We start from the raw sequence: 14,904 nt of genomic DNA on the forward strand, positions 1-14,904 counted from the left end.
CCCCCCTAACACTTCTATCCAAGGTAACTATTCTACTCTTGTATGAGATGTAGAATAACACTTAACAGACATTAACACAGACTACACTACAAAAAGAAAAGGTTCCTGGAGTATTATTTAAGGGTTCTTCAAATTGAAACTGTGGGGAACCCCCTATACGTTCTTTCAAAGACCCCTTTTAAGAACCCCTTTTAATGGATCCTCGAAGAACCTTTTGAATAACTGTTTGGGGTTCATTTTTGAACTACCCTCCCATTATTATTATTATTAATAATAATAATACCCATAACAATAACAACAATAACACAATATTTTAGTTGGCAGTGTTTGTTTAGGGGCGGCATGTAGCCTAGTGATTAGAGCATTGGGCCAGTAACTGAGAGGTTGCTGGATCGAATCCCCGAGCTGACAAGGTAAAAATCTGATGTTCTGTACAAGACTGTTAACCCACTGTTCCCTGGTAGGTCATCATTTTAATTAAGAATTTGTTCTTAACTGACTTGATTTTAGTGGCAAAGCAGAATAAACAAAATCTAAATATGAGGTAAACTCCCAGCAGTATATCTATCCTCTGACGTGTTGATGTTCTCCGTATCCATAGCCAGAAGGATTTTACAGTGCATGGTGATCAAACAGGTTTCCTGTTATCTTCATCAGAGTCTGTGAACCCAAAAAATAGTAATTAAACAGATGCACATTATACAAAACATGCACATGACAGTATTCATAGTCAGATATAGTCTCTATATCATCTACTGCATCTTTAAGTAATACATGTATCACTAGCCACTTTAACTATGCCACTTTGTTTACATACTCATCTCATATGTATATACTGCACTCAATACCATCTACTGTATCTTGCCTATGCCGCTCTGTACTCACTCATATATCTTTATGTACATATTCTTTATCCCCTTACACTTGTGTCTATAAGGTAGTAGTTTTGGAATTGTTAGCTAGATTACTTGTTGGTTATTACTGCATTGTCGGAACTAGAAGCACAAGCATTTCGCTACACTCGCATTAACATCTGCTAACCATGTGTATGTGACAAATAAAATTTGATTTGATTTGATTTATTCATACCTTGGTTTTGTGATGAATGTGAATGAAAAAACCTGTTTTGATAATGGTTTTCATACATATACATTGTCCATAATGTACATAAGGGAGGAGGATGGTTAATGTGATCTGTATAACATACCAATACCAAATGACATACCTTTGTATGCCTCCTCATCTGTAAACCTGCAGACACAGACACAAAAGTGAGCAGTTCAGTCATCTGCACCCAATACAGCTAGCCTTCAACATATTCTTATAGCCTATATATTCTTACCTCTTTGTTGATTGATATCTAAAACAAGATACATTTATATCATACAAGGGACAAACCGTACCTTGAATTGAGGAGATCTTTACATGTTTCAATTGGGCAGTTAGTTTCCTGCAGGAACCAACACCAACTAAGGAGGTTCCTCGATGAACCCCACCACCTCTTTGGTTCTTTGAATAACCTTTCGGGGGCAATTTTCATTGCAAAGAACCCTAAGGTTCTTCGAAGAACCCTTGTTGAACCCCTAATTTTTAGATTGTTTAGTACGTTGAGTTTCATCAAACTTCAACAAAGAATGCCAAAACGTGCACGTGCAGCAAACTATAGTGGCGCGTCGCCGTGCAAGATGCCAGTGAGCGGGTGGAGCTGTCCATGGTTCTGAAACAAGGAGCGTTTTATTTCGGAGCGTCGAACATACAGCGAGTGGCGCTGTTGCATATTTATCAGAAAGTTGAAGTTAACAGTTAAGGCAGTAGCTGTAAGCAACACCAGACCTTTCAATTGCAATGCAAATTGATACTGTTTAGTAGGCCTATTTATTTTTGATTATCATGGCTTACTCTGGTTGACAACCCTACGGCCCATTCTATCCGAGTCTGAAATTGTTTACGTTTTAAATACTCACGAAAACCTCTCATGGACTGAGCTAATGGAGAAATGATCGCACTCGGATTGGGTGTTGGCTTTTGAAACGTAGTCTTGTTAGGCTCATTTTCAGTTGGCACACGACTAACCTATACTGTAATTTTATCAGAGGTCGAAATAAAACATGTGAAAGGTGGATTTCAGTATATTCAATATATATTTCAGTATATTCCTTTAAGATTATGTCATTATTTAATACCCATTATGGTTTATCCCTGCACCGCTGAGGCAACATCAGCAGAGACGTTTTTTTTACGGGCACCACCCTGCTTGGAGGGGACCGGGAGAATCGTTTCATCTCCTCCGACAGCTCCAGCTATCCAGCCTTCAGCGCGCGCACGCCCATGACAAAATGAGTGCCTCGGACCGCTAACAGCACAACCTCAGCACTGGGTTTGTCTCTGCAATTGGATAGATTTCAATCTGGACCAGGTGTTCTCAGTAATAGGCTACCACACTACATGGCTCCTTAGAGCGGAGTGGATTCAACCCATGTGAAGTTACTATTTTTCAGACAGTCTTTTTCATCAGCAAGACCAATTCCTCGTGTTCAAAGGAAGTTAGACATAAAACGCCGGTGATAACGATACATTTCCCTTTGGACTTTGGAAGTTGTTGGGGGGAGTTTTTGTATTTAACATATTGTAGATATATTTTGAAATTGATGTAGAGTATTATCTATATTCATTTTGCTCTAGCAAACAGCAGCAAGACAGCTGATGTTCCGTTTGTCAGTGTTTCTATGTTATCTGGCCGCGGTGATTCTCATGAACCTCAGTCATTTCCCTCGGTAATGTTCTTCTCCCAGGGCCAATTATTGCAGAGCAACTGATGCAGGCTGGTAAGGTGCAAACCTTTGATGCGTCCGCATATTTTTTTGTACTCTCAGAACACAGATTTTTCAACTGCACAGCTCTGTCAATTGTACATTTTGACAGCGGTCTCTTGGACATCCTCCACTAGGCTATTATTCGACGACCACTAGGACTGGTAGGCGAATGACTGGCTTTATAAGGCTTCTTTATCAAAATCTACGTTCAGTTTGTTGAATTATTAATTGTAGCTTTAAAAAAAAAAATAAACACCAAGATACCTTGTTTAATTTCAAGTAAACATTGAGAGCAACTTTTGGACTTCAATCCACCATCTAAAATTCGGTGGAGTTTTTAGTCATTCATGACGGAAACAATGGCATTGAGTGGAAACTGTAGGACTAACCCTACGTCAAAAGAACAAGGATCAATTCAGAATAGTTTCCCAGATGTTGTAGAATTAAATGTCGGGGGACAGGTGTATTACACGCGTCATGCAACGTTAGTAAGCACCCCAAATTCCTTGCTGGGCAAAATATTCTCACCTAAGAAGGATGCCACTAATGATTTGGCGCGGGACCCTAAGGGACGCTATTTTATCGACAGAGATGGATTTCTATTTCGATATGTGTTGGACTACCTCAGAGACAAACAAGTTGTACTGCCCGACCATTTTCCAGAGAAGGGGAGGCTCAGGAAAGAGGCGGAGTACTTCCAGTTGCCAGACTTGGTCAAACTATTGACGCCGGATGATTTAAAACACAGCCCAGACGAATACTTCCACAGTGATTTTGAAGATGGTTCTCAAGGCAGCGACCACAAGATGTGTCCGCCGTCGTCACTCGTTCCGGCAGACAGAAAAAGTGGATTTATTACGGTTGGGTACAGGGGCTCTTGTACAATAGGCAGAGAGAGTCAAACCGACTCCAAATTCAGAAGGGTCCCGCGGATTTTGATTTGTGGGAGGGTTGCGTTAGCCAAGGAAGTCTTTGGGGAGACCTTGAACGAGAGTCGAGATCCGGACAGGACACCGGATCGATATACTTCCAGGTTTTACCTGAAGTTCAAACACCTTGAGAGATCATTTGACATGCTGTCCGAGTGTGGTTTCCAGATGGTTGCCTGTAACTCTTCAGTCACAGCGTCATCCGTGAATCAACACACAGAAGACAAGATCTGGTCAAGTTACACTGAATACATCTTCTATCGTAAGTGGCTTTCGTTTTTACCAGGTGTCAGTTTAACTACACACCCCATGTCAAATAGTCCTCCAAGTCACCACTAGAAGGCACACTTGCTTCACACGTTTCCCCCAGGCATTCTGCTTTTGAAGTAGCTCTGAGAGTGGTCACACACGCACAAGAACATGATGCACAGAGATAGTCACTCAGTCCCCGGCTGTGAGTGCCAGTGATCAATGCTTGCCAAACTGTGTATCTTATGTGGAAATGGTATGTTCAACTGAAAACAGCCTTCTACAAGTTGAGCAACATCATGTCTATTGTGATTGCTACTATGTGTTGAGGACAGTCTGTCTGCCCACTCTGGAGCTAATCTAAATCGATTTCACTCCTTTTAATTGGTTTATATGAGCTCCCTCTTAGTGCTCTGTTGAATTCCCCCATGGGCCTAAACCCATTTGTTCCCAGAATTCCCACCTGGAAGTGCTATTCATCTTCCATACTGAGTGTGCTGCAGCCTCTCTTCATTTCTCTCCAAGCCATCATTTGGAGACAGGGTAGGATGATGGCTTTTATAATGGCTCTCATAATATTTTATGGTGCAACAAAATACCACATATAATCAGAGATGAAAGTACATAATGTGTTCCTTTGCTGCAAAGGCTCTGCCAAAAGGTAGAATGCAAAGCAAGCTTATACTGTGACTGCATTCCACTCTGAGCTCATAAAACATATTGAGACCATTTTTTAAAGCATATACTGTAGATACTGCTGTGTCATTAAGTTAAAGGGAGATGTTATTAGACTTCCAATGTTGGGAGCATTCTAAGTTTCCTGATTAACAGGTGCAACAATCTCGAGATTCTCCAAGATATTCCTTTAGAAAATGAGCAGATACTATTCCACAGTAGGTTAATCTGTGTCATGAGTCACACAGTTCTGATGAGTAGCATGCAATTGTCACTGTCTGGTCTACACAAACGCAAGTTCCAGTGACACCCTGTCTACTTGTCAATGAGAGTATGCTCCGAAGACCTCTCCTTGTTTACAGTGAAATAACATTGCTTTCTGGATCCGGTCAACCAATATTTAACTGGTGAGTGCACACAGGAAGTTTGTAAAGGTTGAAGGCACCCAGTGGAATCAATGAAGTCAGTGACAGCCTCTTGTTAGTCTTCTCTCCCTCTCTGGCTCCCTGGCACGCTCCTGCTCCCCCGTCGCCCCTGGCAGAGTGCACCAGTTGCCTTTCATAGGCCTCAGTGCTCCGTCTCGGCGGCTGCGTCGCCTGCTATCCCTTGCAAGCTAATTTATTTACCAATTTGTCGCATGGTTAGAGTGATTGATAATCAATCATTTGCAAAGACATTATGAGGACTCACTGCTAGGGCCTGCATGTCGAAGACATAATAAATCATGCTATAATTTTTGGTGGCAAAATAATAATTTCTAAACTGTTTGCAAAATGATTAATTTCACCCGGGCCCCTCCTTTTGGTGTAAATGTGTACATTAAATGATTACGTTAGAGAAGATTCTGTCATTGCGAAGGCCTTTCATATTGATGTTGATGGTAAGTCGTGTGACAGGGAACTCTATTAGCTTAGAAATGAATAATTCTCCTGTAATGTGTTGTGGCAGGTGGGTGGCAGGGTGCATGGCACCATTTGTGACCCGACACTTTCAAGACCTTAACACCTCATCAGAGTGGAATCATAAAAACACACATGCACCGGTTTCAGCTGGATCAAGGTGCTAAAAATAATGAACATTTTACAGTAAAATGTTGGTGTGACATTTTGGGATGGAGCCCTATGCCTGTTTCAACCAATTTGCTTATCTGGAGAAAAGGCATGACAGTGCAAAGACTGCTCTTGATAGGTGCAGCTGCTCCACAGTCCAGTCTGTCAGGGGGGCAGTCACCAAGCCCAAAGTCTGCATTATTCAGACAGAACCAGGGAGGCAGGGGAAGAGAGGAGAGAGGAAGGATATCTGCATAGGATGGAATGGATTGTCTGGCTGGCCCTTGACCTGCTCTCCAAACTGTGTAATGACTGCAATCACAGGCCCCAAGGCAATCCTGGGAACTCTGGAGATGCTGTGCATTTGACTAAGTAAGACCTGTTGAGGGAGAGATTGCACAGCGCAAACAACCTGCTCCCACGTCTCTATCAATCCATTTTATTTTCTGATGTTTTCTATGCATGGTTGTATGCACAGTGGATTGAAAAGGCGGATGCCTCTGCTGTTGTGATGGAGTAAGTGCTCTCTGGTGCAACAGATAATGGGACAAAGAGTGACTGGAGGGACTTCACAAATACACTGATGCTGCCATACATAGCGTAACACTGGGCACTTGGCTTTGGCAGAGTATTGAAAATAACATAAGCATTTGTTTTTAAAAAAAGCCCTAATCTCAATGACAATTTCGAATAAATACGTGCATGTCATTGCATTATTGGATATGTGTTGAGGTTAGAGTAGGTGCTCGATAAATCCTCTCTTGCAATTAGTGCACTTAGACAATCAAATGGTAATCAGCATCTAAATGTAACTTAGAGGAAGGAGACCTCTGATTTATATACACAGCATATCCAAGTCTGTCTGTAGACTCTCCAGAAATGTAATCTTTATCCAAGGAAGTACATGTCACCAACTATAAAAAAAACAAAGGAAACTTTTGAATGGGGATATCCATGGTGATGAGACTATTCCTTATAATACTGACCCTTTATACCCATGAAACTTAAATGACCAATCTGCACTTTTGAATGTGGATTTCCACATGGTGATGATACTGACCCTTCATACCCATCTAACTTTAAGTACCCATCTCAACTGCTTGGTACTGCACAGTTTTGGTACCCATTTCGCCAGAAAGTGGCCATGACATCTCCCATTTGGAGAGTAGAGTTATTCTTGTTGTAATTCTAGAGGAAGATGGGTGCAATGGGCCCACCAATGTTAAAATGAGCCTTTAGAAAGATGATGCTCTCCGCTTACTTTAACATGTTTATGTTACTCTGGTGAGCTGAATCATTTATACCTATAATGGAACTGTAGAGATGTTCTTGAGAATGTAATACTTGTGTAGCCAATATCAATTTTATGAAAAGCTATCCAGCGTCTTAGGCTTTGGGCAGGATAATATTGTTTCAAACATGTTTGAACTGGAGTGGAGTTTCCCATCCCTGATCTATAGCTTGATGACCTGTGGCATTGTTGATATGGATTTGAGAAGTGGTATTGCAATGGACCAAGATTCTATTAAGAATACAATCCTTAATCCTGAAACCTGAGCTTCATATGCATCTGTGCGTATGTGGTCCTGGAATATATGATTTTCCAATCTTCATGGATGACAGAGTTTGTTTTGTAGTCTCACTGTGTGTGTTTGTGATAGTACAAATGTAGGATACATTTACTGATAACCCACACTAACACACAGTTATATGAACAGTATTGCACTCATGTAGCCTACTTTTGGCCAGCTAATAGCCCAACCTCTGATCAAGCAACAAGGCGGCAGGTAGCCTAGTGGTTAGAGCGTTGGGCCAGTAATCGAAAGATTGCTAGGTTGAATCCCAGAGCAGACAAGGTGAAAAATCTGTTGATGTGCCCTTGAGCAAGGCACTTAACCCTAATACCTCCTGCGTTGCTGTTGAATGTCAAACCCTTGCCGTGACCCTGCTCTCTGGGGGTCTCGGGAAGAGTGGGATATGTAAAAATCAGGTGTGAAATAGAACAAATATAAGCACCCACCATATTGTTATGGACTAAACGTTCAAATCCTGTTGCTGCAGGATTATGTTGCTGTGACAGTATAGGTCAAATTAAGATTAGATGTTCCAGCTTTGAAAGTCCCCTTACATGTTTCAAAGAGCTACATACCGAGCCTGAGGGAAATCTCCTATGTGCTTTGAATTTTTCATCTCTTGTGTTGCACTTGAGCAAACATATAGAATATTTAATTTGTTTGCATCAGGACTCAGGACGCAACTGGCTTTAGACCCCGCTTTTTGAATAGTGTGAGAAGTCAGCCGTGGCCATGGTAAAGATACCAAACATACCTCGGAGGTATACCTCTAATTGTGAGATCAGTATGTTCAGCTCTGTTGATGGGGGCCCAAGGTGTTGGTAATGTATTCAGGAGGGTGTGCGTGCCTGTGGAGGGGAATGTGTGTGTGTGTGTGGAAGAGGCAGACAGAGCAGACAATTATCAAAATCCATCACCCCTGAATCAAATGTTTGCCCATTAGAGATGTTATAGGCTGACATTTCTGTGCAGAGCTACTGTTTAATCACTACGCCTTCCTCCACGGTGTTGCCAAGATGTCTGCAATCAGCACACATCCTGTCCAGCAGAGCGCCGACCAGCGACATTGTAGCTGGACCCACAGCAATTAGCCTGCAACACAAAAATGGTCAACACTGGTTAAGCTCTTAAAACTGTGAAGCAGGGAGATAAGCGCAGATACGTATAAACGTGTAAACTTATATGCTGTAATGATCTGTCCTGATCTGTACCAGCGAGGGGCCCAGATCCTTCCTCCTGATTATATTGCACCAAGGCCAACTGAAGGACGGCTTTATTGTTTTGATTCATTGGCTTCAGAGAGTTTTTTTCAGCTCTCCCTCTTCTTCAAAACTTACTATTGAGTGGGTCAGCTTCTCCCCACATTCCTCCTCTGGTTTCCCTTCAACTCTTACAGAGGGTGAACTATTTCCTTTGACTTGCAGAGGCAGACATAATGCTAACGGCCACGCTAACAGCCACCACGCTAACAAACGCCACGCTAACAACAGCCCGAAAAGGTTTGTCTCATTCCCAGGCAGCTTAATGCACTGTGTAACTGCACTAAAAGCTGCAGAACACTCTGCAGTCCAGGGAGTTTAATGCCACTCGATTCTCGGATCAAGCCTTTGTGCTCTTTCTGTAGCATTTAGAGCATGTAAACGCTGTGCAGATAGATAGGTGGGTCAACTGTGCAGGTAGATGGCTGGGCCGACCGTCCAGGTAGATGGCTGGGCCGACCGTGCAGATAGATAGCTGGGCCGACTGTTCAGGTAGATAGCTGGACCGACCGTGCAGGTAGATGGCTGGGCCAACTGTGCAAGTAGATAGCTGGGCCGACCGTGCAGGTAGATGGCTGGGCCGACCGTGCAGATAGATAGCTGGGCCGACTGTTCAGGTAGATAGCTGGACCGACCGTGCAGGTAGATGGCTGGGCCAACTGTGCAAGTAGATAGCTGGGCCGACCGTGCAGGTAGATGGCTGGGCCGACCGTGCAGATAGATAGCTGGGCCGACTGTGCAGGTAGATAGCTGTACCGACCGTGCAGGTATATAGCTGGGCCGACTGTGCAGGTAGATAGCTGGGCTGATCGTGCAGGTAGATAGCTGGGCTGACTGTGCAGGTACAGTTGAGGTCGGAAGTTTACATACACGTAGGTTGGAGTCATTAAAACTCGTTTTTCAACCACTCCACAAATGTCTTGTTAACAAACTATAGTTTTGGCAAGTCGGTTAGGTCATCTACTTTGTGCATGACACAAGTAATTTTTCCAACAATTGTTTACAGACAGATTATTTCACTAATAATTAATTTATTGTTTCACAATTACAGTGGATCAGAAGTTTACATGCAGTAAGTTGACTGTGCCTTTAAACAGATTGGAAAATTCCAGAAAATGATGTCATGGTTTTAGAAGCTTCTGAAAAGCTAATTGACATAATTTGAGACAATTGGAGGTGTACCTGTGGATTTATTTCAAGGCCTACCTTCAAACTCAGTGCCTCTTTGCTTGACATCATGGGAAAATCAAAAGAAATCAACCAAGACCTCAGAAAGGAAATTGTAGACCTCCACAAGTCTGGTTCATCCTCGGGAGCAATTTCCAAATGCCTGAAGGTACCACGTTCATCTGTACAAACAATAGTACGCAGTATAAAAACCATGGGACCACGCAGCCATCATACCGCTCAGGAAGGAGACACTTTCTGTCTCCTAGAGATGAACTTACTCTGGTGCGAAAAGTGCAAATCAATCCCAGAACAACAGCAAAGGACCTTGTACAAAAGTATCCACAGTAAAATGAGTCCTATATTGACAACCTGAAAGGCCGCTCAGCAAGGAAGAAGCTACTGCTCCAAAACCGCCATTAAAAAGCCAGACTACGGTTTGTAACTGCACATGGGGACAAAGATCTTACTTTTTGGAGAAATGTCCTCTGATCTGATGAAGCAAATATAGAACTGTTTGGCCATAATGACCATCGTTATGTTTGGTGGAAAAAGGGGGAGGCTTGCAAGCCAAAGAACACCATCCCAACCGTGAAGCACGGGGGTGGCAGCATCATCTTGTGGGGGTGCTTTACTGCATACTAATTGAGTGTATGTAAACTTCTGACCCAATGGGAATGTGATGAAAGAAATAAAAGCTGAAATAAATCATTCTCTCTACTATTATTCTGACATTTCACATTCTTAAAATAAGGTGGTGATCCTAACTGGCCTAAAACAGGGAATTTTTACTCAGATTAAATGGCAGGAATTGTGAAAAACTGACTTTAAATGTATTTGGCTAAGATGTATGTAAACTTCTGACTTGAACTGTAGATAGCTGGGCCGACTGTTCTCTCCAGTTTTGGTGTATGCTGCATTTCCAATGATTTCTTTACTTCAGCTGAAGCATGCAGAGCCGGGGGCTGATGGGTGGGTGCTTTTGTTTTAGTCTCATCTCTCATTGCAGCGCTTCATTACCTCATTATTTCCACCTTAGCAGTTACTGGTGCTGTTCTACTTCACAAAATTACCCAAAGACAAATGTCCACAATGTGTGGACAATAAAGTTTTTGTAATTCTAAATTCACATTTTTATGACTGTGTCATTGTGCTACTGCTGCCCCACAATGCAAGGTTACCATGTCTATTTATGTAGAAAGGAGTGAGATGCAATATTGCCTTGGCTTTCTGTGTGAATGTAGTGGCTTTCCGTAAGGTTCACATTACTTGCTCATAGATACAGCATTAAGTGTAGTATACACTGTTTCGGGTTTTGAATTCTACTGTCAACAGTTGCAATGGTGAGGTAAAATCAGTCCTAGATGATTTACAACTAAATAAACGCTTGAGAACCTTGAATTTGACAGTTTGATACAATTGGAAGCTTCTAGATCTTTAGGTAAACCATACTGCATTTCACATACCCAGCTGAAGTACCTGGTTGTAAACTGTAAGGTAAACCATACTGCATTTCATATACCCAGCTGAAGTACCTGGTTGTAGACTGTAAGGTAAACCATATTGCATTTCATATACCCAGCTGAAGTACCTGGTTGTAGACTGTAAGGTAAACCATACTGCATTGCACATACATGGCTGATGGAGCTAATTGACATGGCTAGACTACAGCTTATGCTGTGTCCCTCTGCCAGTGGTTGATTTATAGAGGGTCCTGGAAGAGGAGGAAACTCAGTGGAGGTGCTCTCTGTCTGTCTCCTGCCTTATCTTACTTTATACATATTTATACAGTTGATGAGGGGGTTGATGAAGGGATGCTGTTTGTTCCTTTCTGCAGCTCCTGAGAAACTCTCCTGAGTGCAGAACTGATTTCCTCTCGACCCCTCTGTGACACAGAAAAATGGCCCAGATTGTCACCGTCAATCATGAGATTAAATTGTCACCCTGTCTGTCTGTATTTGGTAGACAGTAAATGACTGCAGAAGAATGTCTCAGCTTGTCATCGCCTTCGCACAATAAGTTCCCATTAGACCCCAGCCAGCTGGGAGTTCCTGGGTCACCCACTCACTGGAGGATCCCTTGAGCTATATTGCAGGAATAGGGCTATTGACTTATTCCCAAGAGCTCATGAAGGATGAGGTTCTAGAATGGGTGGGTTTTATGATGTGAATTGGTGCATCTTCTATACCCTCCATACTCAAATTTTCTTCTTCTTAATTTTTTTACTAGGTCGGGCTTTGACCCCTGTTATCATATAAACACACATAAGACATGGAATAATGCATAGAATTTCTGGAAATTAGCTTTAAAACAGCAAAAAAATCTCTGCCCCATGCAAAAGATGTAGAATTGTGGGAAATTAGCTTTAAAACAGCAAAAATATCTCTGTCCCATGCAAAATGTGGAGAATTGCGGGAAATTATCTTTAAAAAATTCACACCCGATAGTAGACATTCAGAAATAGTAAACTTTGTAGCTTTGCAGCTATAGATACACGTATAAAAGATAGTCTACTGTGGATATTCTGAGATTTTATGCATATTTAAAAGTACGTTTGAATTGAATGCGCAATCACAATTGAATTATGTTACACAGCTGATGTGTAGTTCAGTGCAGTATATAAGTGTCATATAACATCTTACTGAAGTTTTACTGATCATTACTTTATTTTTTAAGTTATTCCCTATGAATCTTCCCTCATACGAGCATTTATGTGGATCATAAATTACAAGGTCACAAGGTTTGGAAAAAGTAAGAAATCACATCTAACGTTATCAACTCATATTTCCTTTCAGTTCAGCAGCTTTTGTGGTATTTAGAGTACAATTGATCACCCGATGTGTGCCCTCTGACAGGTTGGGAAACTGCTTGGCAAATTGCCTGAGCCTCCCACACCCTTGGAGACCTTATAGAAGAAAACCAATTTGAGAGAAATTCAGTAAACAGTGAATAACACAGGGTGCAGATACATTCTCTCACTTAAATGTGCAATATGCAGAAATCTCTCCACCGTTTCCTGGTTGCTAAAATTCTAATAGTTCGTCTAATTTCAGTTTATGTGACATTTTTTTTATATTTATGTCTGTAATAAAGCCCTTTTGTGGGGAACAACTCATGTGAAACCTTCTAGCCATAATGGACTGACTGGCAGGATCGGTGCCAGCCTGCCAGGGAAATGCTCTTTTCAAAAAGGCACAGTCGGCTGGGCTCTGATGGCTGTCTGGAATGTAGCCACATCTAACCTACAGTAGAATGTGGGGAGATGGATAATACCTGAGCTGTGTTTTCACTTCAATGATGCAGTAATACAAATTGCCTGAAAGGGTCTGAAGGAAACTATCCAGGAGCCCTTCAGAAATATAACCTTGAGATGGAGAATGACGTTAAGTCTCCATCAGCATGCCTTTAAAGGACAGATCGGTTTGGCTTGAAATATTGTAACTTGTAATATCTCTGCTGATGGCTGCACAAATTGTCTGATGTTTTGTAGAAATATTACGGTGGAGGTAAAATGAAATTTTCTTGGTCTGCAACTGGGACAGCTTTGTGGGCAGCATATAGAGGAAATGCGAGTTTGATTATAATTGTGACGTGCTCAGCTTGCTATTATGACCCACCTTGAAGTTTACAACAGTGTGAAACTGGCTGTGCTGCCCCTGTTCTGTCCCAAAAGTCATCCTATTCTATATAGTGCACTACTTCTGAACAAGGCCCATAGGCCTCTGGCCAATCGTAGGAGACTATGTAGGGAATAGGTTGCCGTTTGGAACATATCCCTGTCGAGGAGCTCTCTCAAGGAATCCTTCTCTTCTCTCAGGGATGAGGCATGACAAACACCCTTGCTCAGAACATGAAAGGAAATTGTGACCAGGCAGCAGTAATTTAACAAACTGCAATTAAGAGTTCTTGCATTAAATATGTCCAGGGCTTTTAATTCAGTCTGGCAATTTAATTAATTTCAGGAAACCACACACACCACTCATTTGAAACTTTTTGACAGATACTGACCCCTGAGAGAGAGGTTCTGGTAGTTTTGCACTGGTATATTTTGGTAGAGCATGTTCCCCTTTGGACTGCTCCTACTCACACATCACATGGTGATTTAGACATGATTTACATCTTAGTCATTTAGCAGACACTCTTATCCAGAATGACTTACAGTAGTGAGTGCATAAGTCTTCATATTTGTTCATACTGGTCCCCCATGGGAATTGAACCCACAACCCTGGTGTTGCAAGTGCCATGCGCTACCAACTGAGCCACGTGGGACATTTAGTGTTCTTATTTTGTAGGGGCGTGTCACTCAGGCTTATATACCTCACTGTGACAAAGCCATGACTGTCGTGTAGATTTGGAGTAAGGCGTTTTCCACGCACCAGAAAAGAAAAATAGCCCATTATATGAAGACATGCAGCAAGGACAAGCCTATACAACTCTTTGATGTAATGGAATTTTTTTTTTAATTTTTTTTTTATTTCACCTTTATTTAACCAGGTAGGCTAGTTGAGAACAAATTCTCATTTGCAACTGCTACCTGGCCAAGATAAAGCAAAACAGTGTGACACAGACAACAACACAGAGTTAAACATGGAGTAAACAATAAACAATAAACAAGCCAATAACATAGTAGAAAAAAAAGAATCTATATACATTGTGTGCAAAAGGCATGAGGAGGTAGGCAATAACTAAGCCATAGGAGTGAATAGTTACAATTTAGCAGATTAACACTGGAGTGATAAATGATCAGATGAACATGTGCAGGTAGAGATACTGGTGTGCAAACGAGCAGAAAAGTAAATAAAATAAAAACAGTATGGGGATGAGGTAGGTAAATTGGGTGGGCTATATATCGATGGACTATGTACAGCTGCAGCGATCGGTTAGCTGCTCAGATAGCAGATGTTTAAAGTTGGTGAGGGAGATAAAAGTCTCCAGCTTCAGAGATTTTTCCAATTCGTTCCAGAATGATAAATAGTAAATGTTAAATCCTCCCTAGATGATGAAACAAAATCAAATCAAATCAAATCAAATTGTATTTGTCACATACACATGGTTAGCAGATGTTAATGCGAGTGTAGCGAAATGCTTGTGCTTCTAGTTCCGACAATGCAGTAATAACCAACAAGTAATCTAACTAACAATTCCAAAACTACTGTCTTATACACAGTGTAAGGGGATAAAGAATATGT

At 41.7% G+C, this 14,904-nt stretch overlaps 1 protein-coding gene across 1 annotated transcript in view; it reads left to right on the forward strand.

Annotated features, from left to right (window-relative positions):
* The first annotated feature begins 3,172 nt into the window (after window positions 1-3,172).
* Window positions 3,173-14,904, forward strand: part of kctd16b (potassium channel tetramerization domain containing 16b) — a 34,172-nt gene continuing 22,440 nt past the window's right edge. The window contains exon 1 of the mRNA XM_042309149.1: window positions 3,173-4,028. Within this exon, the coding sequence (XP_042165083.1) occupies window positions 3,173-4,028 (856 nt within the window). The remainder of the gene's footprint in view (window positions 4,029-14,904) is intronic.

This window comes from Oncorhynchus tshawytscha, linkage group LG30, assembly GCF_018296145.1.
Source record: "Oncorhynchus tshawytscha isolate Ot180627B linkage group LG30, Otsh_v2.0, whole genome shotgun sequence".
Classification (NCBI taxonomy): Eukaryota; Metazoa; Chordata; class Actinopteri; order Salmoniformes; family Salmonidae; genus Oncorhynchus; species Oncorhynchus tshawytscha.